General features: G+C 60.2%; 1 protein-coding gene across 6 annotated transcripts in view; it reads left to right on the plus strand.

The window, feature by feature from the left end:
- DOT1L (DOT1 like histone lysine methyltransferase) overlaps positions 1-26,692 on the plus strand; it is a 73,919-nt gene that overhangs the window by 38,585 nt on the left and 8,642 nt on the right. For 2 of the 6 annotated variants that reach the window (XM_055248670.2, XM_055248671.2), the window contains exons 8-25: positions 1,191-1,246; positions 5,320-5,399; positions 9,911-9,979; positions 10,750-10,856; positions 12,108-12,149; positions 13,572-13,682; positions 13,793-14,027; positions 14,232-14,345; positions 14,884-14,975; positions 16,679-16,780; positions 16,982-17,119; positions 17,600-17,725; positions 19,389-19,873; positions 20,062-20,197; positions 20,880-21,026; positions 22,918-23,032; positions 24,819-25,402; positions 26,136-26,341. In XM_055248670.2, coding sequence (XP_055104645.2) covers positions 1,191-1,246; positions 5,320-5,399; positions 9,911-9,979; positions 10,750-10,856; positions 12,108-12,149; positions 13,572-13,682; positions 13,793-14,027; positions 14,232-14,345; positions 14,884-14,975; positions 16,679-16,780; positions 16,982-17,119; positions 17,600-17,725; positions 19,389-19,873; positions 20,062-20,197; positions 20,880-21,026; positions 22,918-23,032; positions 24,819-25,402; positions 26,136-26,341 — 2,945 coding nt within the window. Of the gene's footprint in view, positions 1-1,190; positions 1,247-5,319; positions 5,400-9,910; positions 9,980-10,749; positions 10,857-12,107; positions 12,150-13,571; positions 13,683-13,792; positions 14,028-14,231; positions 14,346-14,883; positions 14,976-16,678; positions 16,781-16,981; positions 17,120-17,599; positions 17,726-19,388; positions 19,874-20,061; positions 20,198-20,879; positions 21,027-22,917; positions 23,033-24,815; positions 25,403-26,135; positions 26,342-26,692 lie in introns of all 6 variants that reach the window. The other 4 variants (XM_063620609.1, XM_063620612.1, XM_063620610.1 and 1 more) reach the window with 3 other exon arrangements.

The following is a 26,692-nucleotide window of genomic DNA, read 5'->3' on the forward strand; positions in this document are numbered from 1 at the left end:
TGTGGGCTTCTACCGTGACTCACCCCCGACTACTCCAGCCCCCAGCATGAATCCCCTTCCTGTCTCTGGATGGGCCTGTCCTGGACATTTCACAGAAACAGGATGACACACCGCATAGCCTTTTGTGCCTGGCATCTCTCACTGAGCGTCACGTCCTCGAGGTGCATCCGCGCTGTGGTCTGGGTTGGAGCCTGGCTCCTGTTCCCGGTGGGCTCCTGCTTCCATGTGTGCTCGGCCTCGCTGTGCTGTGTTGATCTTTCATCTACTGATGGACACTTGGCTGCTTCCACCTTTTGGCTATGATGAGTCGTGTTGGCTTTTGGAGGCATTTGTGTCCGGGCTTTTGTGTGGACATGTTTTTATTTCTCCTGGGAATGGAGGTGGTAGTGTTTGTGAAGGATTTGAAAGGCGGTGTCTTGGTTGTCCAGATGCTACCGTGTTGGACAGCTAGGTTAATAAGAGGTGTTTTCTCCTGGACAGTGCCTGGTCTTGAGGTCTGGAGGTGGACTGGCGTTGGGCTGCAGCTGGCCTTGCTGTGAGCGCGGCGTGCAGCTGTGGGGACAGCGCTGCTCTTAGCAGGCCGTCAGCGGTGCTCAGGGCAGATGCCCCCAGGGACTGGCGGCTCAGCTTCCCTGTGTGCATGTTTCTTGTGGTTGGTGAGGGAGGGACAGAGCTCGGCACTAGGCTTTCTCGGCCTGGCCAAGTGTCACTGCCTGCCGTGGAGGGCGCCCCCCAGCGCCCCATGGCCTCCCTCAGGCCCTGCCTGGAGCCCAGCATGGTTGGGGACTGCACGCCCTGCCTCGGGGCGCCCCTGCTGGCTGCCTCTGGTCCTGGGAGTGGCTGCAGCCCCTGATTTTGAGCTTACGTTTCTAGGAGACTGCAGCATGGCTTGCAGGTGTGTGTTGGTGTGGCCGCAGTCCCTGTGGCCGGGCCTGGCCTCCCCCGGTGGATGCTGGAGCACGAGGACCTGTCCCAGCTTCTCAGGAGGTCCTGCCTGTTCTTTGCGCATCCCTCTCACGGGCCCTTCTGCCTGCAGCTCCCAGGGCTGCAGCTGGTGGGGCCTGGGCCTCCTCCTGCTCCTTCACTGCAAGCGGAGCTGTGTTCATTCCATTCTTTCTTCACAGAGGCTGGGCGGGCTGGGGTCACCAGGGAGGCTGGGGGTCCGCGCTCACGCCTGTTTTCTCTTTCAGTTGGAGAGAGGCGATTTCCTCTCAGAAGAGTGGAGGGAGCGAATCGCCAACACGAGGTATGGCCAGCGTGGGCATGCGGGGCATGTGGGGTGTGTGCTCACAGGCGGGCGGTGGCCATGGCGCCGGGGACCAGGAGCGGCCCCTCGCTCCTGCGCTGGCTGTGGCAGGAAAGAGGCCAGTGGGGACAGGAAGGGCGCCTTTCCCTCACACTGGGTCTCCCTCTGCGGGCGCGCAGAGCAGACGTGCCCAGCAGAGCCCCTGTCGGCCCTGCAGACCCTGCTGGCAGTAAGCCCGTTTCTGCTGCCTGTCCCCTTGACTTTGGGACACTGTGGGCCCCTCTCGCCTGGGTTCCTGGGCCTCCTCCCCGCTCAGGCTTGGTCTGGGGGTCTTCCTGTCTTCATCCATCCCTTCTGGAGTGGCTGGCACCCACACAGCGCGAAGAGGGCTGCTCGAGGGAGCGACTCCTCCTGGTCCCAAAAGCCATCTCTGCAGTGCCTGGGCTTGCCCCTCCTCACCGCCTCGCACCCGGGCCCGGGAGCTCAGGGCACTGTCCAGGTCCGTCCCCACCGCCACCTGTTTGTCCTGGTGGCCACCGGCTGTGTGTGGCTGGGCTGGGCCCCCGTGCTTTCCACTGCCCAGCCTGGGTGTGGCCACGGCGCTCCAGCGTCTGCCAGGGACCCTGGTGGCCCAAGGCGCTTGTGAGGGCAGCCAGGGAGGTGGGGTCAGCAGCCGGCTGGGCCCTGCTCCCCCAGTCCCGCCGTCCTCCCCTCATTCCTCGTCCTCCCCCATTCCTCGTCCTCCCCCCATTCCTCGTCCTCCCCCATTCCTCGTCCTCCCCTCATTCCTCGTCCTCCCCGCATTCCTTGTCCTCCCCCATTCCTCGTCCTCCCCGCATTCCTTGTCCTCCCCGCATTCCTCGTCCTCCCCGCATTCCTCGTCCTCCCCCATTCCTCGTCCTCCCCGCATTCCTTGTCCTCCCCGCATTCCTTGTCCTCCCCGCATTCCTCGTCCTCCCCCATTCCTCGTCCTCCCCACATTCCTCGTCCTCCCCACATTCCTCGTCCTCCCCCACATTCCTCGTCCTCCCCACATTCCTCGTCCTCCCCACATTCCTCGTCCTCCCCTCATTCCTCGTCCTCCCCCATTCCTCGTCCTCCCCTCATTCCTCGTCCTCCCCTCATTCCTCGTCCTCCCCCATTCCTCGTCCTCCCCGCATTCCTTGTCCTCCCCATTCCTCGTCCTCCCCACATTCCTCGTCCTCCCCTCATTCCTCGTCCTCCCCGCATTCCTCGTCCTCCCCCATTCCTCGTCCTCCCCGCATTCCTTGTCCTCCCCCATTCCTCGTCCTCCCCCCATTCCTCGTCCTCCCCGCATTCCTTGTCCTCCCCGCATTCCTCGTCCTCCCCGCATTCCTCGTCCTTCCCTCATTCCTCGTCCTCCCCGCATTCCTCGTCCTTCCCTCATTCCTCGTCCTCCCCGCATTCCTTGTCCTCCCCCATTCCTCGTCCTCCCCCCATTCCTCGTCCTCCCCGCATTCCTTGTCCTCCCCGCATTCCTTGTCCTCCCCCATTCCTCGTCCTCCCCGCATTCCTCGTCCTCCCCCATTCCTCGTCCTCCCCACATTCCTCGTCCTCCCCTCATTCCTCGTCCTCCCCCATTCCTCGTCCTCCCCACATTCCTCGTCCTCCCCCATTCCTCGTCCTCCCCACATTCCTCGTCCTCCCCTCATTCCTCGTCCTCCCCACATTCTTCGTCCTCCCCACATTCCTCGTCCTCCCCTCATTCCTCGTCCTCCCCACATTCCTCGTCCTCCCCACATTCCTCGTCCTCCCCTCATTCCTCGTCCTCCCCCATTCCTCGTCCTCCCCGCATTCCTCGTCCTCCCCGCATTCCTCGTCCTCCCCTCATTCCTCGTCCTCCCCTCATTCCTCGTCCTCCCCTCATTCCTCGTCCTCCCCGCATTCCTCCCCATTCCTCGTCCTCCCCACATTCCTCGTCCTCCCCACATTCCTCGTCCTCCCCTCATTCCTCGTCCTCCCCGCATTCCTCGTCCTCCCCTCATTCCTCGTCCTCCCCGCATTCCTCGTCCTCCCCCATTCCTCGTCCTCCCCTCATTCCTCGTCCTCCCCTCATTCCTCGTCCTCCCCGCATTCCTCGTCCTTCCCTCATTCCTCGTCCTCCCCACATTCCTCGTCCTCCCCACATTCCTCGTCCTCCCCACATTCCTCGTCCTCCCCATTCCTCGTCCTTCCCTCATTCCTCGTCCTCCCCGCATTCCTCGTCCTTCCCTCATTCCTCGTCCTCCCCACATTCCTCGTCCTCCCCACATTCCTCGTCCTCCCCGCATTCCTCGTCCTTCCCGCATTCCTCGTCCTTCCCTCATTCCTCGTCCTCCCCGCATTCCTCGTCCTTCCCTCATTCCTCGTCCTCCCCACATTCCTCGTCCTCCCCACATTCCTCGTCCTCCCCACATTCCTCGTCCTCCCCATTCCTCGTCCTTCCCTCATTCCTCGTCCTCCCCGCATTCCTCGTCCTTCCCTCATTCCTTGTCCTCCCCACATTCCTCGTCCTCCCCATTCCTCGTCCTCCCCACATTCCTCGTCCTCCCCACATTCCTCGTCCTCCCCGCATTCCTCGTCCTCCCCGCATTCCTCGTCCTCCCCGCATTCCTCGTCCTTCCCTCATTCCTCGTCCTCTCCACGCCCGTCATTCTCCCTGCATTCCTCGTCCTCCCTGCGCCCGTCGTCCTCCCTGCTCCCCTCATTCTCCCCGTGCCCCTCTTCCCTGCATTCCTCATCCTCCCCATGCCCCTTGTCCTCCCTGCACCCCTCATCCTCCCCGCCCCCTCGCTCCTGCTGTCTTCCCTGTGCTCTTCTTCCTCGGGTGTGCTCGTGGCTTGTGGTTGAGTGTCCCCCATGGACAGGGTTTGGGGAACAAGTAGAAAATGGAGTTTCTTTTCCCAAAAGGTTCCTAGGTTTGCTCTCCTGTGTGAACTTCCATTTGGGTTGGGGCGCTGTGCCCGCCGGTGGGTGTTCTGCCATCTGGAGGGAATCGTGCTGACCCCTTGGTGTCCCCATCCCATGGGGTGGTGGTGGGAGCGCAGGGGGACCCACAGCGGTCAGGCCGTGATTGCTGTCTTGTAACAAACTCCTAAGAAGCCGAGAGATTTCTGGTATCCCGTTGACTTCTGGCCTTGGCCCAGGCTCTCACAGTTCCTCTCCAGGAGCTGCCAGCCTCGCTGCCTTGTCAGGCAGCCCCAGCTCTAGGCTCAGCCTGTTCTGGCTCTGGGCACAGCGTGCAGGTCTTGGCCAGGAGGGACTCCTCCCACAGGCTGCCCACTGGTTGTGGGACCTTGCACTCTATCTGGCCTCAGCTTGTTTTCCCTTTCCTGGGTCTGACCCACGATGGTGGTGGCTTTGGAGGTGGGCATCATGGAGCTTCCTTCTCTGAACACCCAGTTACCCAGGTCTTTCTGGCTCACGCCACTCAGCCGCCTTGGCCACCTGAGCTCAGCCAACCTCAAATCTAGCCTCCCGAGGTGCAGTCCTGAGTGGGGAACACAGGCAGCCCCAGGACCCTCATTTGAGGATGGGTGGCCTGGGAAAGCTGTGCTGGGCCTGCAAGGCATCCTCTGGTTCCCCTGTCCTTGCCAGGGTGTCTGAAACGCTGCCAAGGCTGCCTCACCTGGGGCCCGTTGTCGGCGGTCTCTGCAGCAGTTGAGCGGGAGCCTCTGCTTGGCGTCCCCTGTTGCAGTCTAGCCCCGTGCTGGGCCTCTGTTTTTGGCCACCCGCCTTCTTCTCTTGGCCTGTGGGTCCTTCATGGCCGCTCTTCCCACCTTGTGTGGGCTGCACATGAACCTCCCCAGATCACTGGACTCCAAGATTCACAATAAGAGACTTGGTCACGAATCCCGCCCCTCTGTTTTTGGCCCCGCTCAGAAGAGGCCGCAGTTGCCTTTTCCCTGCACCTGAAACCCACGGTGTGCGCTCAGCTGTGTGGGCTCAGCCCTGGAGGTGGCGGGCGGGTGTGGGCAGGGCCTAGCACCGACAGCAGCGGTTGTTGGCTGCGCTGGGTGGCTGTGCCCGTGAGACGAGCCTTCATGGCACTGAACTGGAGTATTGTTTTGCAGTGTTATATTTGTGAATAATTTTGCCTTTGGTCCTGAGGTGGATCACCAGCTGAAGGAGCGGTTTGCAAACATGAAGGAAGGTAAGGCGCTCTCCTCGCCTATCTGTGCTGGTGTGACATGATTGAGGAAGGGCGGCCAGGAGGTCCCTGCAGGGTGTCCTGCAGAAGGCAGCTCAGACTTGGGGTCTTTAGTCCCCTTGGAGCCAGGTGGTCTTTCTTCATGCTTTTTGTTTCTTTTTTTATTGAGACAGTTTTGCTCTGTGACCCAGGCTGGAGTGTAGTGGCACAATCTCTGCTCACTGCAACCTCTGCCTCCCAGGTTCAAGCGATTCTTCTGCATCAGTCTCCCGAGTAGCTGGGACTACGGGTCTGTGCCACCATGCTCAGCTAATTTTTTTTATTTTATTTATTTTTTGAGACGGAGTCTCACTGTGTCCCCCAGGCTGTAGTGCAGTGGCGCGATCTCAGCTCACCGCAACCTCTGCCTCCCAGGGTCAAGCAATTCTCCTGCCTCAGCCTCCCAAGTAACTGGGATTACAGGCACCTGCCACCATGCCCGGCTAATTTTTGTACTTTTAGTAGAGACGGGGTTTCACCGTGTTGGCCAGGCTGGTCTCGAACTCCCGACCTCAGGTGATCTGCCCGCCTCAGCCTCCCAAAATTTTGGGATTACAGGTGTGAGCCATTGTGCCCAGCCCTGGAACCTTCTTGAGTTGAGCCTGCAGCTTGCTTATGGCCAGCTGACCACCCTGGGGCAAGAGTCCCCTTTATTCTTGATCTAAGCACATGGAACTCGGTGTCCGTGCTGAGCAGGAGTGGGGCTCTCAGCTGTTCTGTTTTCTCCCTCCGGAGAAAGGTCACCAGGCCTGTGCAGGGCCCTTCATGCTGTTTTCTGAACCGCAAGCCCTGGTGTAGTTTCAGGAGCGGAGAACTCAGCCCATGACATCGATTCCAGTCCTGCAGTCGAGGGTGGGACCCAGACCACACTCTGTGGACTGCCCCTTCCCTAAACACGGAGACTGAGCCTGCCATTGTCTCCCAACCCCTGCCAGCCCTCCAGCAGGACGTAGGGCTTCAGGGGATTGTGCTGCCTGCCTTCCTAGGCTCTCCACCAAGCCCAGCAGCAAGCACCACCTCATCTGTGTCCTGGCGGACGTGGCTTCCAAAGCCACTGCTGGGCTCGAAGACAGGCACTCTGGGGGTACCCCCTCTTTCTCCCAACTGCTCCCCACCTATCCTCTCTAGGGAGGCCTCCAGAGGCTAGGGGAGAACTGTGGTGGGCTCCTCAGGCCTCCCAAACAAAACCCAGAGGGTCTGCAGCTGCCTTCAGCACCAACGCCCTACAACCTGGGGGCTTGGGGGGTGCTTGTGTGCCTGTGTCTGTGTGTGTGTGTCTTGTGTCTCTGTGCATGCCTGTATCTCTGTGTGTGTGCCCGTGTGCCTGTGTGTCTGTTTGCGTGTCTCTGTGTGCGTGCCTGTGTCTGCATGTCTGTGCCTGTGTGCATGCCTCTGTGTGTGTGTGCCCGTGTGCCTCCGTGTCTATGTATGTGTCTGCTTGTTTGTCTGTGTGTGTGCATGCATGCCTGTGTCTCTGCGCATCTGTGTGCCTTGCGAGTTTGTTTGCATATCTGTGTGTGTGTGTACGTGTGGCAGTGGTGTTTCTGACTTATCTTAGAACCACATGAGGACACCATGCTTCCCCGTCCAGTTGCCCCCACACCCCAGCAGCACTCCGGGCCTCCCTGCATCCTGCAGCTGCGTGCAGGAAGGCAGCAGTGGCTGCAGGCAGCTCCTGTCACCCCCTCCATGGTCCCTGTACCCACTGCCTTAGAACGCCTCATCTGGCTGTTTCTTGCCAGCTTTCTCTGCACGCTGAGACGTGGTGGCTGAGTCAGGGTACTGCAGTGGCATCTTCTGTCCTGCCGCTCCCTGTTTTGAACGTGTCCAGTGAAGGGCAGGTGGCCAGCAGTGCTCATTCTAGGGGCCCTGATGGTCCGAGACGTGCCCATGAGCATCTGTTAGCCTGGCTCTGCAACCATTAGACGTGGCCCTGCTCATGTTTGAGGTCCTCTCGTAGGGATACTGGCCTAACCTGTATGCCCAGCCTGGCCCTGGAACCATGCTTCCTGCTCCTCCTGAGGGGAGTGGTGTGTAGAATGCCAGGCCTGGGCTGGCATGGCGTCCAGGGGAGGAGAGCTGGGATGGCAGGGTGTGCGTGTGTTTAAATGGATCCATTTTGACTTTTAATTATTTTTTTTTTTTTGAGACGGAGTCTCACTCTGTCACCCAGGCTGGAGTGCAGTGGCACAATTTCTGGTCACTGCAAGCTCCGCCTCCTGGGTTCACGCCATTCTCCCGCCTCAGCCTCCCGAGTAGCTGGGACTACAGGTGCCCGCCACCACGCCCGGCTAATTTTTTTGTATTTTTAGTAGAGACGGGGTTTCACCGTGTTAGCCAGGATGGTGTTGATCTCCTGACCTCGTGATCTGCCTGCCTTGGCCTCCCAAAGTGCTGGGTTACAGGCATGAGCCACCGCACCCCACCCACATTTTGACTTTTATGATTATCTTCTTTATATATGTAAAAACAGAAGGCTCTGTTTCTCTCAGTCCTGTGAAGTTTGGCTCCTAAAAGTATTAACACGAAATTCTTCCTGCAGCGTACACAACATGGCCCCATAGTGACTGTTGATAGTGATACTGACTTAGCAGCAGCCTTGCAGGTGCCTGGCTAACTTTTTTTGTATTTTTAGTAGGGACGGGGTTTCACCGTGTTGGTCAGAGTGAGGCTGAAGGTGTACATCCGGTCTGTTTGTCTTTGCATTTATCACTGACGGTCAGTTAGAATCCCAGGGTTCAGAGGTATTTGAAATAATTCTTTTGCATAACTGTTTCCAGTTTGCATCTACAGTTAGGTTTTGTTCCTGTTTGTGTACGGCTTGGGGGTTTGCTCTTTCTGCCTCTCAAACCTTAGTTTTTTGTTTCTGTTTTGTTTTTTTTTTGAGACAGGGTCTCCATCCTTGGCCCAGGCTGGAGTGCAGTGGTGTGATCATAGCTCCCTGCAGCCTTGACCTCCTGGGCTCAAGTGATCCTCCTGCCCCAGCCTCCCAAGTAGCTGGGATCACAGGCATGTACCATCATGCCCAGCTAATTTTTTATTTTAATTTTTTGTAGAGATGGGGTCTCCCTATGTCCCAGGCTGGTCTGAAACTTCTGGCTAATCTGCCCGCCTTGGCCTCCCATAATGCTGGGTTTACAGGCGTGAGCCTCTGCACCTGGCAGTGTAGTGGGTTTTTTTTTTTCTTTTGAGGCAGTCTCTCTCTCTGTCGCCCAGGCTGGAGTGCAGTGGCGTGATCTCGACTCACTGCAGCTTCCACCTCCCGGGTTCAAGTGATTCTCCTGCCTCAGCCTCCCGAGTAGCTGGGATTACAGGCACAAGCCACCACCCCTGGCTAATTTTTGTATTTTTAGTAGAGACGGGGTTTCACCATGTTGGCCAGGCTGGTGTCGATCTCTTGACCTTGTGATCTGCCCACCTTGGCCTCCCAAAGTGCTGGGATTATAGGTGTGAGCCACCACGCCCGGCCAGCATAGTGGGGTTTGAAGAAACTGCTGTACACACAGTTGGCTGGCCTTGCCTTCCTCGTTTAACAGGAAATCCCGGGAATCACGTTGGACCGCGCAAGCTCCTTTCCTGGACACATCTTGTAGCAATGGCTGCCCAGGGCTCTTCCACAGCCGCGTCCCCAGCTGGGCTGAGTTACTCCTGTTTCGGGAGGTTCCTCTGCAGAGCCCATTTCACGCGGGGAAGCCCTGGCTCAGGGTCCAGGCTGCTGCAGTTTTGTGAGGACTTGAGAAACTTTTTTTTTTTTTTGAGGCGGAGTCTCGCTCTGTCATCCAGGCTGGAGTGCAGTGGCGCCATCTCAGCTCACTGCAAGCTCCGCCTCCCGGGTTCACGCCATTCTCCTGCCTCAGCCTCCTGAGTAGCTGGGACTACAGGTGCCCGCCACCACGCTCAGCTAATTTTTTTTATTTTTAGTAGAGACGGGGTTTCACCGTGTTAGCCAGGATGGTCCTGGTCTCCTGACCTCGTGATCCACTGGCCTTGGCCTCCCAGAGTGCTGGGATGACAGGCATGAGCCACTGCACCCCGCTGAGAATGTTTTTTAAAGAAGCATTATTTGTAGGAGGTTGGGCATGGTCGCTCACTTGAGGCCAGGAGTTCCAGACCAGCCTGGCCAGCAGGGTGAAACCCGCTCTCACTAACAATACAAAAATTAGCCAGGGGTGGTGGTGTGCGCCTGTAATCACAGCTGCTCGCGAGGCTGAGGCAGGAGAACCGCTTGAACCAGGGAGGTGGAGGTTGCAGTGAGCTGGGAGACTGTCTCAAAAAAAAAAAAAAAAAGTTATTTGTAGGATAGGCTTAAACTTGGAAGGTGTTTCCTAGTGTTGCTTGTAGGCAGGTGGACAGGACCCGGAGCCCAGCGTGTGTGTGTGTTCCGTGTCATCGTTCCTTCTCTGTCACCTTGAGTACGGTGTCTGCTCTTCTGTTTCCTCTCCCCTGTGTGGCAGTAAGCAGTGTCTGTGTTTCAGGTGGCAGAATCGTGTCCTCGAAACCCTTTGCACCTCTGAACTTCAGAATAAACAGTAGAAACTTGAGTGGTAAGAAACTCTCATGTTGTTAATGATTAACACGGGTAATTTTAACCATCTGACATGCAGTATTCCTAGGTCCCTCTTCCTTGACCCTGTGGACACTGGGGCTGGATCCTTCTGTGGGGTGGGGCTGTCCTGGGCAGTGCAGGGTGCTGAGCAGCGTCCCTGGCGTCCACCCACTCCATGCCAGGAGCACCCCTGGTCGTGACAACCACATACGTCCTCATAGAGCACTGTGTGCCATGGGGGTAGAATCACTCCTGGGGGAGACACCGGCTTTGAGGGGAGGCGTGAAGGATTTACGGGACTTTTGTGGACAGAGACAGGCCCGGGGTGGGAGGGAGCCGGCCCCTGCTGCACCCCCTGCCTGCCTCGCTGTGCTGCGTGCTCTGTCAGCTCCCGGCCCTGCGGGGCAGCACAGCCTCCTCTGAGGGGCTTCCCTGAGGAGCGCCCACCCAAGAGGTGCCTGTGTTGCTGGGTGCTGGCCATTCTGGCAGCCATGATCTAAGTCGCTTCCAGATCTCCCCCTCCTTTTCCATGCCACTCAGCTGGGTTTGTGGCTGTTTTTCTGAGGTTGGAGGGGCCCAGGCCAGGTGTTGAATGGTGCACCTCCCTGGGCCGGCCTCTGTGGGCCACTGTGGCCCGACTCAGTGAGGGAGAAGAGGGAAGACATGCAGCTCAGGCTTCTGTCCCCACGCCTGCCCTTGGGTGGGTGAAGTCTGCATGGAGGGGCTGTGGGCAGGCGCAGGCCCCAGCCTCACCTGTGGCTCCCGCAGACATCGGCACCATCATGCGCGTGGTGGAGCTCTCGCCCCTGAAGGGCTCGGTGTCGTGGACGGGGAAGCCAGTCTCCTACTACCTGCACACTATCGACCGCACCATAGTGAGTATCTCGCAGCGCCCCAGCTGCAGTGCCGTCCTGGTCTTCCACCCCGCCCACGTCACACCTCCCTCCTTTCTCATGTGGCCTCTGAGACCCTCCCCCAAGAGCCCTCAACGCCCCCCCGCCCCTGAGCTCAGGCCCAGCTCCTCAAGGCCCCTCAGTACTGCTCGCGCCGCAGGACCCACCAGGGTCCTCCCAGGCGCTGGGCATGTCCTGGGTGAGGGCTGAGTGCTGTCTGCCCTAGTCTACCCTCAGCTCCTGGGGTGGGGCGGGGCCATCAGAGTGATGCGTGACCATAAGGGTCCTGGCTGCCATATCCAGAGACCCCTGTGAACAGGAGTCCCACGTCCCTGTTCCCACCTCCCTCCATGTGAGAGGGTCCTGAGCGGGGAGACACCAGGGTCCATGGGTGGGGTCTGGGATGCTTCTTCCCTGCCTGTGTTCCCCAGGGTCCTCTGACACGGCCCTGGGCCAGTGTGCGGCCTGCCTGCCTCCCACGGTGCTTCCCCCATGGCACAAGTATCCTGAGCCTCCTGGCATGTGGGCAGCGCCGGCCCTCCAGGGCTGGGAGGCTTCCCCTGATCTCTTTCCTGTCCTTTGGTTGGGCACTCTGTTCCTGTTATTGGGGTAGCAGTGGTTTTCCTTGCAGCGGTGCTGGTGTGTCTAGACCCTCACTGTCCAGTGCTCGGAGCTTCCACTAGAGCCTTCCTGGGGAGCGCTGGTGCTGTCTGGGGACCAACAGCCCCAGGCAGATGCACCGCGCCCTCCCACTGCTCCCCCGAGGGCCCTGGGACGAGAGGCATGGTGAGCTGAGGCTGAGGCTCTGGGGGCTTGGCCTACCGTGTGGCCCCCACCCCCACACAGTGCTGCTGCTTTAGCTGCCCTGGCACCGACGCCCTCGGCGCAGCCCCTTGCCTTCTCCTCTGAGGCGGGCACGGTGCTTCTGTGCAGAAAGCCCTCCCTCTTCCAGAAGCAGAGACACATCCCACGGCCCTGTGTCTGTTCTGAAGGCTTAAACCAGCCCCGCCCACCGGTCGCGTGCTGGTGAATTCAGGGTGACGCCCCGCCACAGCTGGGTTAGTCACATCCGCATTTGCCGCTGGGGGGCTCCAGCTGCATGCCTGCTGTCCCCAGATACCAGAACAGCCTCCCCCGCCACCATCCAGGGAGCTGATGTTACCTGGGTGTCCAGACAAATCGGAACAGAGATTGGGACTCCCTTCTAATAAGAGTTCTCTTTCTTCTTTTTAGCTTGAAAACTATTTTTCTAGTCTGAAAAACCCAAAACTCAGGGTAAGTTTGTGTGTTTTTTCTCTTGGGTTAATAACACGCATGCACTGATGTGGGGAAACGGAAAGCCGTGTGCAGCCGGGTTCAGGAGCCATGACTGGAGCACAGCCCTGCCGCCCCTTGGGGCCCGGCCCAGTGCCCTTTCCCGCCTCCTTCCTGCTGCTCCCCACTGTCACTCCTGGTCTTCTCCCTACCCTTTCCTGCCTGTCCTCCCCCTCTTCCTCTCCTCTCTCGACCCTTTTCTCTCACCATTCAATCTCTCTCTCTCTCCCACCCTCCCTCTCCGTTTCTCTCTCTCTCCCACCCTCTCTCTGGCTCTCTCTCTCTTTCCATGCTTTGCCTTGTCTTTGATGGTTTGGCCTGGGCCATCCTTCTCCTTGTTAATACCTATTTTTGGGGAGGTGGCTTGGGTTAGTTTTGGTGATGGGGTGAGTTGCACTGAAGGGCTGGGTGGGTGAAAAGCTTGTGCATCACTGCTGGCTGCCCCCTCTTGAGGCCTGGGGGGCCACACATGTGTGCTTGTCCCACTCTTGGTGCCGAGTGCAGCTCCTGGGCCCCTGCGCCCTGCACGCGCTGCACCGTCGGAGGCAGGGCTGTCCTCTCCTCTCCCACCTTAAAGCAGCGGTGGGAAAGCCTGGCTCCGGAGCCACAGTGGCCGCCCTGCCCGCTGGCACTTCCGCAGCCTCAGACTTGCCTGCTTATTTGCCACCAAAGCTGGGAGGATGTTTGTCCAGGCGTCCTTTCCTTTTGGAGGGTCAGACAAGACCAGCGTGCGGAGAACCCTATACAGGAAGGGCTCTGTCACTGCCTGGATTTGTAGCCAGGGCAGGGTTCCAACCCGGCCTCAGAGCGTGGTACCCCTCGGGGGCCCTCTGTCCTTCCCACCATGCTTTAGGGGGATGTGGGTCTTCCCTGGAGAGCAGGGAACAGCCCGAGGTGGCCGGCGCACCCTGTGTTCTCCTTCCCGTGGGTCGCGCCCTCCGCTAACTCTCACATCAGAGAACTTATGCACGGCCTCCCACACGTGGGTCTTGGTGCCTTTCGAAGAGAGGAGAGAGGGGCAGGGGAGGCTGCGGGCTGTGGCTTCTAGGTCCTGCTGCCTGAGGGGCTTCTCGTCTCCTGTCTTGGATGTGGTTCTTTCTCTCTGTGGCTCGCAGTCTGGCTTCTTACTGACGGGCATCTGTGATTGTGGGAGTGGCTGTGAATGCCATCATCCGTGCCCACGGGTCACGTCCTGGCCTGCGGGGCCCCAAGCAGCCCACTGCTGTCTCTGGGTCTCAGTTTCCTGATTTGTGCCACAGAGGACTTGCAGTGGACAGAGTTGGGCCTGTGGCCCCCTCGAGTCTGAGCTCCACGTGCCTCTCGGTGCAGGAGGGTTGTGGGCAGCGCTGGGGCTTCCTGTAGCTCAACCTGCTCTCCTTCCAGGAGGAACAGGAGGCAGCCCGGCGCCGCCAGCAGCGCGACAGCAAGAGCAATGCAGCCACGCCCACTAAGGGCCCAGAGGGCAAGGTGGCCGGCCCCGCCGACGCCCCCATGGTAAGGCCCCAGCCTGGCTCCTGCTGCTGGAGGGCACCTGCCCCGTGCCCGAGAGACCCCATTGGCGGAAGGCTCTGCGCCCACCCCTGTTCTTCCCTTGTGTCCTCCAGGACTCTGGTGCTGAGGAAGAGAAGGCGGGAGCAGCCACCGTGAAGAAGCCGTCTCCCTCCAAAGCCCGCAAGAAGAAGCTAAACAAGAAGGGGAGGAAGATGGCCGGCCGCAAGCGTGGGCGCCCCAAGAAGATGAACACTGCGAACCCCGAGCGGAAGCCCAAGAAGAACCAAACTGCACTGGATGCCCTGCACGCCCAGACCGTGTCTCAGACGGCGGCCTCCTCACCCCAGGGTGAGCCACCCCCACGCCACGGCCCCCGCTCTCCCCGACTGTGGATGCCTGGGGTCCCCTCTGCTGGGATGCTGCCCTCTTGAGCCCCAGGTGTTCAGGGTGTCCGTGGAGCCTCCCTGGTGTGGCTGTGCCTTCAGGGTGGCCCCATCCTAAGGGGTTGTTGGGCACCTGCCCTGTGCTGACGCCTGCCCTCCGCTCTCCCAGATGCCTACAGATCCCCTCACAGCCCGTTCTTCCAGCTACCTCCGAGCGTGCAGCGGCACTCCCCCAACCCGCTGCTGGTGGCGCCCACCCCGCCCGCGCTGCAGAAGCTGCTAGGTGAGCCCATGCGAGGCGTCCGGCGGAGGGTTCTCGGCTTGGGGTCATCCCAGGAGGACCATGGGTTGTGACGCTGACCTCTTAGCAGCCCCCGTGACCCGCCTGCTGGACCCCACTGAAGTTCACCCAGGGTTGGGGTCTGCCTGCCGCAGGGGTCAGTAGAGGCTCAGATGCAGCCCGTGGGTTGTCTGTGGTCTTACCCAGGAGATGCTGGGTGACACTTGGGACATCTGCGATTGTCATAACTTAGGGGTGCTGCTGGCACAGGGTGCGTGCAGGCCAGGGATGCTGCTCAGGGCCCTGCAGTGCCCAGGATGGCCCCACGCAGTGAACAGTCGGCTGTGCAGGGGTCAGAGGGCCTGAGTGCTCTGCGAGCTTGGGGCATGTGGCGTGGGCCCCGCCGGGCTCTGCTGAGCTCCTGCCTCTTGAGCGCCTGACACCTGCCGAGGCCTGGGACTCGTTCTCAAGGGCTGCTCCCGCCTCTTCCCTCTCAGTCCCAGCTGCTCTCTTCTCACCTGCATTCCGCCTTTCTTCCCAGAGTCCTTCAAGATCCAGTACCTGCAGTTCCTGGCATACACAAAGACCCCCCAGTACAAGGCCAGCCTGCAGGAGCTGCTGGGCCAGGAGAAGGTGGGTCCTGGCCCCCTTGGCATTCCGCCTTCCCGCACAGAGGCAGGTCGTTCCTATTCCTGGGCGTCTGTCCCCTGTGGCAGAGGCCCTGGAGCGCAGGCCTGAGTGGGCTCCCTCCTCTGCTCACCTGCTATGAGAAATAAACCTACCCGTTTAAACCCAAAGAATGGACTGAGAGACCCGGAAAACAGCGAAAATGAGACTTTTACTCATGGTTTTGCAAGACCTGGTGTCTGATAGGCACACCCAGCACAGTTTGAACAAGCAACTTACCCCGTAGTGCACAGGTCCCTCCCCCGGTTCCTCAAAGGCGAGTACTGTGAGGTCACAGTCTTCCCGGACGTCGCCTATTGGTTGTTCATCAGGGGCTGGAGTGCAGTGGTGCGATCTCAGCTCACTGTAAGCTCCGCCTCCTGGGTTCACACCATTCTCCTGCCTCAGCCTCCCGAGTAGCTGGGACTACAGGCGCCCGCCACCACATCCAGCTAATTTTTTGTATTTTTAGTAGAGACGGTGTTTCACTGTGTTGGCCAGGATGGTCTTGATCTCCTGATCTCGTGATCCTCCCACCTCGGCCTCCTGAAGTGCTGGGATTACAGGCGTGAGCCACCGCGCCCGGCTGTAGGTGCTTTCTTTAGGGTTGTCCTGCTGCATTTTGTGCGTTGCAATCCCAGTCAGCTCAGGGGCTCTTCAAGGATTTGACTTATGACCTAAGTAGCTGGGCAGGCTGGTAAGAACAGACAAAGCCAGCTCTTTTGCAGGCTGGTAAACCTTCATCTTAGACTAAACTTCTTTGGTTCAGGTGAGGGCAACTAAGCGGGGGAAAGGGGGTGCAGGGGAGGCTGACAAGCAGGCATCAGCGATCCAGGCAGGGGCCTAGTACATGCTGTCTCTTCTGTAGTTTGCTGACCTAAGCCAATTCAAGGCAGTTTGTCCTGGAAATGGACCACCGTATACATGATTTCCTTCACCTGAGGTCCCGGCTGTGGGGCCCCGCCCTGGGAGCCTTGGAGGACCAGCTTCAGTGGGGAGCTAGGGCCGGGCTATGGGGTGGAAGTTCTGGCGGCCCAGAGATAACTCCAGAAGCCGTTGGAGCCACAAGGTCGGCTGTCCCTGAGCCCTGGTTTGCATTTTGGACTTTGGTTTTGTTTTTAAAAAAAAAAAAATGCTTATAGCGTGCTTTGAGCACATATGCACATGCATTGCTCCCTGTGTAGCTGACAGCATGCCTGGGCTGGGGCCCTGTTCTCTGCTGGTGTCTGAAGGTTGTCCTGTGTCAGTGGCTCCTGGGGTCTTCCCTTGGAGGTGGGCCTCCGGATGCTGAGTTTTTGCTGTTACGCTGCAGAAGGCTTCCTTGCAGATCCGTGTGAAAAGTCCATCCCCTGGTATTGCCTTGGGATAAACTCCTTGGCACTGGCCGGCCTCTGCGTGGCTGGGGGCACTGCCCTGGCTGAGTCCGGGTGGGGTGGCAGGTGCCATCCCTCCAGCTGGCGAGAGTTCATTGCACTGAACCTGACGCAGAGCTGGTCCCCTCCCGCTGCGGCCTGAGTGTTTCTTGGCATCTCAGCCCGGTGTGGGTCCCCTCAGGCGTGTCTGTCCTTGAGCGCATCTGCGGGAAATGTGAGAGGCAGGGCGTGGGCCCTCCCTGTGGGCCCTCAGTCACCTGCCCTGGCCCTTAGTCACCTGCCCTGTTGGTCCTGCAGGAGAAGAATGCCCAGCTCCTGGGCACGGCTCAGCAGCTCCTCAGCCACTGCCAGGCCCAGAAGGAGGAGATCAAGAGACTGTTCCAGCAAAAATTGGATGAGGTAATAGACCCCAGAGGGCAGGTGGCAGCTGGGGCGCAGCTTGGGGTGGCCCACGTCCGTCGGTATGGCTTCCTGTGGCTTCTTGTCTGCGCCTCTGTCCAGCTGTGTCCCAGGGGCTGGGCTGCAGGGGTGGTCATGCCTGGGGGCTTACTTCACCTTGGAGGCCACCAGCATGACCTCTACCCCGCCCCGTGTCCCCAGCTGGGCGTTAAGGCGCTGACCTACAACGACCTGATTCAAGCGCAGAAGGAGATCTCTGCCCATAACCAGCAGCTGCGGGAGCAGTCGGAGCAGCTGGAGCAGGACAACCGCACGCTCCGCAGCCAGAGCTTGCAGCTGGTGGGTGCCGCAGTGCAGGGACAGGGACATGGAACCAGAGGGGCCCTGCCTGGGTGGGTGTGTCCTCTGCGGGCGGGAGGCTCTAGAAGGCCCGCCTCTGTCGTGGGGTTTGTTCCCAGACGAATCGTGCCACCTGTGAAAGCTTGTCCAGCGTGTCACAGCAGGCAGGCCTGGGCCCCTCAGCTGGATGGTTTCTCAGCGGCCCTGGGTGTCATGGAGCCACACTGGCAGGCTCGAGGTGTGGGGTCACGTGAGCATCCCGCCATCGTGGTGTGGGTGCTGGAGCTGCCTCATCTGTCCGTGAGGGGCCCCAGTCTCCGCTTGTTCCACATCCTCAGCGTGCTATTCCAGAAACGGGGTCTGTGCCCTAAGCACACAGGCTGTTGGGTGAGGCAGGCCCAGGGAACCCTGCTCTGAGAGTGTGGAGTGTGCTGGGCAGGCAGCCAGCCAGCCGCAACTGTCCCGTCCCTGTCCCCTCAGCTCAAGGCTCGCTGCGAGGAGCTGCAGCTGGACTGGGCCACGCTGTCTCTAGAGAAGCTGCTGAAGGAGAAGCAGGCCCTGAAGAGCCAGATCTCAGAGAAGCAGAGGCACTGCCTGGAGCTGCAGGTGGGCTGCGCGCGAGGCTGCACTCCGTGGTGTCCGAGCCTCTCCCATCAGCCTCCCTGTGATGGCGTTGAGCCTAGGGTGGTTGCGGTTGCAGCAGCCTAGGAAGAAGGTGGAGGAGGACAGTTGGGTGGAGGCCTGTGGAACCTTCTGTCTTGGGCCACAGGCTGGCCGTGTGGATGGCTCCGCCTCACTCTAGCCCTCAGCTCTCGGGGGCATCTCGGGATTGCTTGGCTGAATGCACAGCGCTAACCTAGGATTTCCTGATTTCCTGGCTGCCTCCTTGCAAATCATTTCTATAACACTCATAGGGGAGAATTTGCTCATTAGAAAAATAGCTGGATTGGTGCAGGGGCTCATGCCTGTAATCCCAGCACCTTGGGAGGCCGAGGTGGGCAGATCACCTGAGGCTAGGAGTTGGAGACCAGCCTGGCCAACACAGTGGGACCCTGTCTCTAGCAAAAATACAAAAATTAGCCGGGTGTGGTGGTGTATGCCTGTAGTCCCAGCTCCCAGGGAGGCTGAGGCAGGAGTTCTGGCTCCCAGGATGGCATCCCCAAGGGCCATATTGAGGCAAAAAGGGCCGTGTTTGAGCCCGGGAGGTGGAGGCTGCAGCAAGCTGAGATTGCACCACTGCACTCCAGCCTGGGCGACAGAGCCAGTTCCCATCTGAAAAATGAATAGCTTGTACTTTCTGACACCAAGAAATGCATTCGTGGTGGCCGAGTAGAGGAAGTGTGGAGGAGGGTGTGCAGCGGGAAGGTGCTCTCCTCCCTGCTCCCAGGCACGGGCAGGTCCATGCAGCCTAGAAAGCAGCAGGTCACGGGCTTTGTTCCCAGAGCCCCGTCCCATCGAGGCTGTGGCCGCCTGCTCACCTTACATGTCCCCAGTGTGGTTTCACTGTTGATAGACCTGGTGCCCTGTCGCCGGACCTCTGCTGCCCATTCAAATGACTGCACCAAACCTTTGCTGCAAGGCTGTCCCTGGAGGTGGGCTGTCGCGGGCAACTGACAGACGTCGGGAAGAGCCACCCATGTGCTCCCGAGCTGCTCCCTCACGTGCGTGGCCCAGGCGAGCCTCACCAGCGTATGTTAGAGAAACGGAGGTCGCCGACCTCGTTACCACAGCCGGGCCCCATGGGTCTGCCTGGAGTAGAGCCCTCGGGAAGAGCATATTTGGGTGCTGACCATTTTTGTCATAATCTTTTTTGTGTAATAAAATAACAAAATGTGTTTGTTAAAAGAAAGGAAAGCAGGTAAACAGAACAGATAAACTGAAAGGAAGAAGCCCCTCTCAGACTCAGTGCCCGGGGAAGCAGCCACGCTTGAGTGGCGTGTCCCTCCGCAGGTTGTACACTTAGTAAAACTGGATGTTTCACACTTGGAGTCTATTTTGAGAGACGAGAGTGCTCTGTATCTTCCTGTTGCTCTTTTTCGAGAAGGTGCTTTCATGTCAGCAAAAACCATCCTCGGCCCTCCACATTACTTTATTTGATGCCCGCAGCTTCCCGACCCCGCCTGTAGGTGGTCGGCAGCTTTGGTTTTTCCATCCCACACAAGCAGCGGGGGTCCCGGCCACCCCTCCGGGTGTCCATCTGTGGCACGGTCTTGGGTCCCTAGTGTGGTCCCCAGGTGGGGCGGGCCTGACGCCGTCTGTCCTCCTGCAGATCAGCATTGTGGAGCTAGAGAAGAGCCAGCGGCAGCAGGAGCTCCTGCAGCTCAAGTCCTGTGTGCCGCCTGACGACGCCTTGTCCCTGCACCTGCGTGGGAAGGGCGCCCTGGGCCGCGAGCTGGAGCCTGATGCCAGCCGGCTGCACCTGGAGCTGGACTGCGCCAAGTTCTCGCTGCCTCACTTGAGCAGCATGAGCCCGGAGCTGTCCATGAACGGCCAGGCTGCTGGCTATGAGCTCTGCGGCGCGCTGAGCCGGCCCTCGTCCAAGCAGAACACACCCCAGTACCTGGCCTCACCCCTGGACCAGGAGGTGGTGCCCTGCACCCCCAGCCACGGCAGCCGGCCGCGCCTGGAGAAGCTGTCTGGCCTAGCCGCACCCGACTACACTAGGCTGTCCCCCGCCAAGATTGTGCTGAGGCGGCACCTGAGCCAGGACCACACGGTGCCCGGCAGGCCGGCCGCCAGTGAGTTGCACTCGAGGTGAGTGCCCTGGCGGGGTTGGAGGTCTGCACCTGGTGCCTGCCGACTCTGCCTGGTGCGCTCAGGCTGTCAGGGGTCCTCAGCAGGAGTGCGTCTGTTGAGAATGAGGTGGGGAGGTGCTGGGCCAGGCTGCTGCCTCTGAGTGCCAGCCCACGGCCCTCGAGAGTGACTGCAGCTTCTCATTCCAGAGCTGAGCACACCAAGGAGAACGGCCTTCCCTACCAGAGCCCCAGCGTGCCTGGCAGCATGAAGCTGAGCCCTCAGGACCCGCGGCCCCTGTCCCCTGGGGCCTTGCAGCTTGCTGGAGAGAAGAGCAGTGAGAAGGTGTGGGCCGCAACCCCTGCCCGGAGCTCAGGGAGGTGCTCAGCAGAGGCGGCCTGAGCGAGTTGCTAGCAGGAGGGGTTGTCCTAGTTGACCTTGGGGCACAGTGAGGTACTGGGGCTGACCTGGAGGAGGATGTTGTGGCTAAGTTGAGGGGCAGCCAGTAAGGACAGGTCACAGGTGACGCTGGGCAGGTGCCGTGGAGGACGTGGGGTTTGTCAGGGTGTCCCTGGTGCCTCTCAGTTCTCAGTGACGGACGGCAAGTGCTGGTGGAGACGCAGAGCCCAGTTTGGGAAGCCGCTGCCCACGAGGACTGCCTGGGGGTCACTGGCCTGTGTGCACAGGGATGGAGCGGGAAGGACCGTGATGTTGCATGGACTTGGCAGTGATGGATGTGGGCCCTGGGAGGCTTGGTGGCCCCACAGGTGACTGCCCACCGAGCCGGGCTGGCAGGCTGGAGAGGACAGATGGGCATTGCTTTCAGACACCAGGAGCGTGCTGTGCCTCTGGAGTGTCCCAAAGCCGGTGTCCAGGAGGGCCTGACTGTGTGGGGAAGGTTGCAGGGCCTTGGCAGCCTGGGGGCCACCTTGAGAGAGCTGCAGCAGGGCCCCGTCCTGTGGCTGTGGTCCCTGTGTCCTGGAGGGGTTTGTTGACCCGCGACCGGGGGTCGGGCCTTCGTCTGCAGGGCCTGAGAGAGCGCGCCTACGGCAGCAGCGGGGAACTCATCACCAGCCTGCCCATCAGCATCCCGCTCAGCACCGTGCAGCCCAACAAGCTCCCGGTCAGCATCCCCCTGGCCAGCGTGGTGCTGCCCAGCCGCGCCGAGAGGGCGGTGAGTGGCTCCCAGGAGGCCGTCCCCAAGGGCCACGTTGAGGCAAAACAGTTTGGGGTGCTCGAGACCCGGCTCGCTTTGCGAAGTCTCACGCTGTAAAATGTCGAGCGTGAGGCAATGCAGTCAAGGTGGGCCGTCCAAAGCCGGGGCGTGTCCGGTGAGCTGGGCCATTGTTTTCGCCAGTCTTTTTCTTTCGGGTGAAAGGTAGGTGTGCAAGTGGAGAGGGCCTCACACCTCCTGGGTTGAGGAGGAGCTCAGAGGCCGACCTGGCTCCTAGCCTCACTCCTCATGAGGCCACATTGGCTGCCGTGGCCCCTGTCCTCACAGCCGTCTCTGGATTCTCCCACCCAGCGCTGTGCATGCAGAGAATCGCATCTTGTGTAGCATGGGTGGGATTTTCTGGGCATTGAACTATTTTTTAAAAATTGTGCGCTTCAAGTATACCCTTCAGTGGTTTTAAGCATTTTCTTTTTTTTTATTTTTATTTTTTTGAGACGGAGTCTCACTCTGTCACCCAGGCTGGAGTGCAGTGGTGCGATCTCGGCTCACTGCAAGCTCCGCCTCCCGGGTTCATGCCATTCTCCTGCCTCAGCCTCTCCGAGTAGCTGGGACTACAGCTGCCCGCCACCACGCCCGGTTAATCCCTGCCCCCACCAGCCGAGACGGAGTCTTGCTCTGTTGCCCAGGCTGGAGTGCAGTGGCACGATCTTGTGATCTTGACTCACTGCAGCCTCCACCTCCTGGGTTCAAGCAGTTCTCCTGCCTCAGCCTCCCGAGTAGCTGGGATTACAGGCATGCGCCACCATACCCAGCTGATTTTTGTATTTTTAGTAGACACAGAGTTTCACCATCTTGGCCAAGCTGGTCTCAAACTCCTGACCTCAGGTGATCCACCCACCTCAGCCTGCGAAATTGCTGGGATGACAGGCGTGAGCTAGCACACCCGGCCAATTTTTGTATTTTTAATAGAGGTGGAGGTTTTGTCATGTTGGCCAGGCTGGTCTCGAACTCCTGGCCTCAAGTCGATCCACCTGCCTCGGCCTCCCACAGTGCTGGGATTCCAAGTGTGAGCCCCCGTGCCCGGCCAGTTTTTTGTATTTTTATACACCTCTGTCTAATCCAGGACATTTTCTTCACCCTGGAAGAAGTGTTGCCCCCTCAGCAGTCACTCCCTAGTCGTCCCCCAGCCCCCAGGCCCCCGAATGCGCTCATGTCCGGGCCTGTCCCTCCTCTTGCCACGTGAGGGCATTCCCTGTGTGGACGGAGTGTACCGTCTTCATCCGTGCGCAGTTGATGGACCCCAGCCTGACTCCCCGTTCTGGCGATTGCGAATCGTTCTGCTGTGAGCGCTGGGGTCCAGGTTTCTGTGTGGATGTAGGTTGGCTCTTTGGCCCATGTGGGAGTGGAGCTACTGGGTTCTGCAGTCACTCTACTGACCTTTGTTGGACTTGGGGTGTGGTGTGGGGAAGTGCGGGGAGTGGTGGCCGGCGGGTATGTTCTGAAGAGCGCCCTCCTCACCCCACCCGACTGCTGGCATTTGTCCGTGCTGCTCAGAGAACACAGCCGCTTTCCCGGTGAGGGCGGGCCGTGGGTTGCTCGGATTGTGCCCAGTACTCCCTTCCCACAGCCAGACCCCGGGACTCCCACCTCCTGACCTCCCTGCCTCAGGCCCGCCACCCCATTCACACACAGGCACTGCGCACCCTCGCTGTGCCACTCGCCTGGGGCCCCGCTGAAGTTCCCCCACTGCCCTCTTCCTGCGCTGTACTGGATGGTGACCCCAGCGGCCTCCGCCAGCCAGCTGCAGCCCTCCACACTCACTATTTCCATCTGGGTTCTGGGTCTCCTGGGGCACCTGCTGCCCCTGACACACAGGGTTTTCTCTCTGCAGAGGAGCACCCCCAGTCCTGTGCTGCAGCCCCGTGACCCCTCGTCCACACTTGAAAAGCAGATTGGTGCTAATGCCCACGGTGCTGGGAGCAGAAGCCTTGCCCTGGCCCCCGCAGGTAACACCCCTCCTATGCCCTACCCTCAGGACTCGGCTGCTGCTGCTGCTCTTCAGGCAGGAGGGCCGGGTTGCTGGGAGCGGAACAGGGCTTCCTGGGGTGATCATGGGGGCTGCTGCCCCAAACCGCCACGCCTCATTACTGACACCCTTTCCTGTATCCCACGAGCTGGGATGCGGATTGGGCTCAGCTGCAGCCATCGTGGCCTCATACCTGGGTCTCCCGACACTGACACCTCATGCTTGGGTGTATTAATTCAGCCCGTGGGGTCGGCCCCAGTGCTCTCGGGGGCTCCTGTACTCACAGCTGGGAGGCCCCTGACTCAGGATCGGCTCCACACACAGCAGAGCCCAATGGCACACGATCGTGGGCCTCCGTGCTGGTAGCAGCATGGTTTCTGGTTCCTTGAGAAGGTGCCGCCTGAGCAGTCTCTGCTGTTAGCCCAGTTTCTGCAAAGAGCCAGAGAGGACGCCGCTTTGGCTTTTGTTGACACTGCAGGCCTGTCTGTTGTGGAAGCCGCAGAGACAGCATGTCAGCGGGCATGGCTGTGTGCCAGCAAAAGTGTACTTACAACAGCGGAGGACACCAAACCCCCAGGCTGGTTTGCTGGCCCCAGGTTGAGATGCGGTATGATGTGGCAGCTACTTTTTTAGGAGTAAAAAGTAAGATGCGGCCGGGCGTGGTGGCTCACGCCTGTAATCCCAGCACCTTGGGAGGCCGAGGTGGGCGGATCACTGAGGACAGGAGTTTGAGACCAGCCTGGCCAACATGGTGAAACCACCGTCTCTACTAAAAATACAAAAATTAGCCAGGTGTGGTGGCAGACACCTGTAATCTCAGCCACTCGAGAGGCTGAGGCAGGAGAATCGTTTGATCCTGGGAGGTGGAGGTTGCAGTGAGCTGAGATCGTGCCACTGCACTCCTGCCTGGGCAAAAAGAGTAAAACTCCATCTCAAAAACTAAACAACAACAAAACAAGTAAAATGTACACGGCAGCTATTGAGACAGGAGGCTCTAGGGAGGCTGGGCAGGCTTCACGAAAGTTGGCCACGTGAGGGCGCTGGAGAGGCCACTGAAGCCTAGGCAGTTCTGCCCTCGCAGGGCTGGGTTGTGCCCTTGGAGTGTGGTCTGCTCTGGGAGAGGCAGTGACAGTTTCAGATTTTCAACTGGGTGGCAAACAGCCAACTCCAGAAGCACCTTGCTGCACCCCTGCACTGAGGCCTCATTGGCAGAAGCAGGGAGGCCACCCTTTGTCCCCGGGTGGTCATGGAAGTACACCACTCATCGTGAGCTGGGAAGCGTGGCCGCAGCCTTCAGGGTGGCCATAGCTTGGAGTATCCAAGCTGAGTTGTCTTCTGAGAACAGGAGGGAGGCAGGCCGCGCAGCCATGGGCTTTTCTCATGGTATCTCTGAGATCGCGGGGCCAGAGGGCAACTGACTCAGAGGAAGCCCAGCTCAGCGGGGAGCCCGCACCAGGAGGCTTCTTGGGAGGCAGCGTCTCAGCCGGGACCTGCAGGGCACAGGCAGCCCAGATGGGCGGGAGGAGGCACAGGGTCAGCCCTGAGCCCTGAGCTTGTCCACAGAGCCTTCTGGTTCCACCCCAGAGTGGCCGTTTTCAGACTCCCAACCCCTTCCCCACTTCCCGCCTCTCCCAGAGCCCACAGAGCTCGTGGCGGGAGGTGCTCCCACAGCAAGGCTTTCTCTTTGGCCCAGTGGGGCCCAGCGTCTGCCCCTGTGGGCTGAGCCCATCCTGTGTCCCCTGAGACCCCCATGTCCTTCCCAGCAGGCTTCTCCTACGCTGGCTCGGTGGCCATCAGCGGGGCCTTGGCAGGCAGCCCGGCCTCTCTCACACCTGGAGCCGAGCTGGCCACCTTGGATGAGTCCTCCAGCTCTGGGAGCCTTTTTGCCACCGTGGGGTCCCGCAGCTCCACGCCACAGCACCCCCTGCTGCTGGCACAGCCCCGGAACTCGCTCCCGGCCTCTCCCGCCCACCAGCTCTCCTCCAGTCCCCGGCTTGGTGGGGCCACCCAGGGCCCGCTCCCCGAGGCCAGCAAGGGGGACCTGCCCTCCGATTCCGGCTTCTCAGATCCTGAGAGTGAAGCCAAGAGGAGGATTGTGTTCACCATCGCCACTGGTGCGGGCAGTGCCAAGCAGTCGCCCTCCAGCAAGCACAGCCCCCTGACCTCCAGCGCCCGTGGGGACTGTGTGCTGAGCCACGGGCAGGACAGCCGCAAGCGTGGCCGGCGGAAGCGAGCATCCACGGGGACGCCCAGCTTGAGTGCAGGCGTGTCCCCCAAGCGCCGAGCCCTGCCATCCGTCGCTGGCCTTTTCACACAGCCGTCGGGGTCTCCCCTCAACCTCAACTCCATGGTAAGGACGGGGACCGGCAGGGCTGGGGAGCGTGGCCTGTGAAAGAAAGACCAGAGGGAGACCGGGTGGGGGCGTGGTGGCTCACGCCTATGATCCCAGCACTTTGGGAGGCTGAGGCGGGCGGATCACGAGGTCAGGAGATCGAGACCATCCTGGCTAACACAGTGAAACCCCGTCTCTACCAAAAATACAAAAAATTAGCCAAGCATGGTGGCGGGCGCCTGTAGTCCCAGCTACTCGGGAGGCTGAGGCAGGAGAATGGTGTGAACCCGGGAGGTGGAGCTTGCAGTGAACTGAGATGAGCCACTGCCTGGGCCACAGAGCGAGACTCCGTCTCGGGGGGCAAAAAAAAAAAAAAGGTGGAGGTGGGGGGCCGTGACTGAGCCTGGCCATCCTCCACCATGTGCGGCCTGGTAGCCTGGGAAGAGGCGGCCGACAGCTGTCTCTGGGGTTCAGAGTGCGATGCACTGCCTGCAAGCTTCTTCATTCTCGGCTGTGGGGCCTTAGTGGTGGTGGGCACATCAGGAGGGGGCGTGGAGGGCTCTGGGATTGCGGGGTGGTGTGTGAGGACCAGGAGGAACCAGAACGGGGGCTGCACTGGCCACTGGGCAGGGCGTCAGTTTCCTCAGGAAACCCTGGGGTGCAGACAGGAGCCTCCTGGGGCGGTGGGGCTCTCCTGCCTTGGGGTCCCGGGTCTGTGGTATGTGCATCCATTGTGTCTCTCTGCCCTCAGGTCAGTAACATCAACCAGCCCCTGGAGATTACAGCCATCTCGTCCCCCGAGACCTCCCTGAAGAGCTCCCCTGTGCCCTACCAGGACCACGACCAGCCCCCCGTGCTCAAGAAGGAGCGGCCTCTGAGTCAGACCAATGGGGCACACTACTCCCCACTCACCTCAGACGAGGAGCCAGGCTCTGAGGACGAGCCCAGCAGTGCCCGGCGAGTCCAGGGGCCTGGAGGGGGGCAGGGCCTGGCAGCAGGGGCAGGAGGTGCCTGCTCACCGTGTGTGTGTGGGTGGGTGGGGAGGACTGGCAGGCTCTGAGGGGGTGCCCTGGAAGGGAGGGAGGTGTCTGTTTTGTGAGGGGCCTCCCCACAGGTCCTGGGCCCTGTTCGGGGCAGGGCCGACCTCCCAGGCCATTTGGGGTGGGACACGAGCAGAGCCACTGGTTGGAAGAGGCAAGCTGAGGAGGAGCTGAGCGCAGCAGGAGAGAAGTTTCAGCAGTGAGGCGTTTGGAGGTCTCATCCACACGTCTTGCTGAGTGTATTACAGTAGCTTTATTAGATAAAATT

The sequence above is a fragment of the Symphalangus syndactylus genome, chromosome 17 (genome assembly GCF_028878055.3).
Source record: "Symphalangus syndactylus isolate Jambi chromosome 17, NHGRI_mSymSyn1-v2.1_pri, whole genome shotgun sequence".
NCBI lineage: Eukaryota > Metazoa > Chordata > Mammalia > Primates > Hylobatidae > Symphalangus > Symphalangus syndactylus.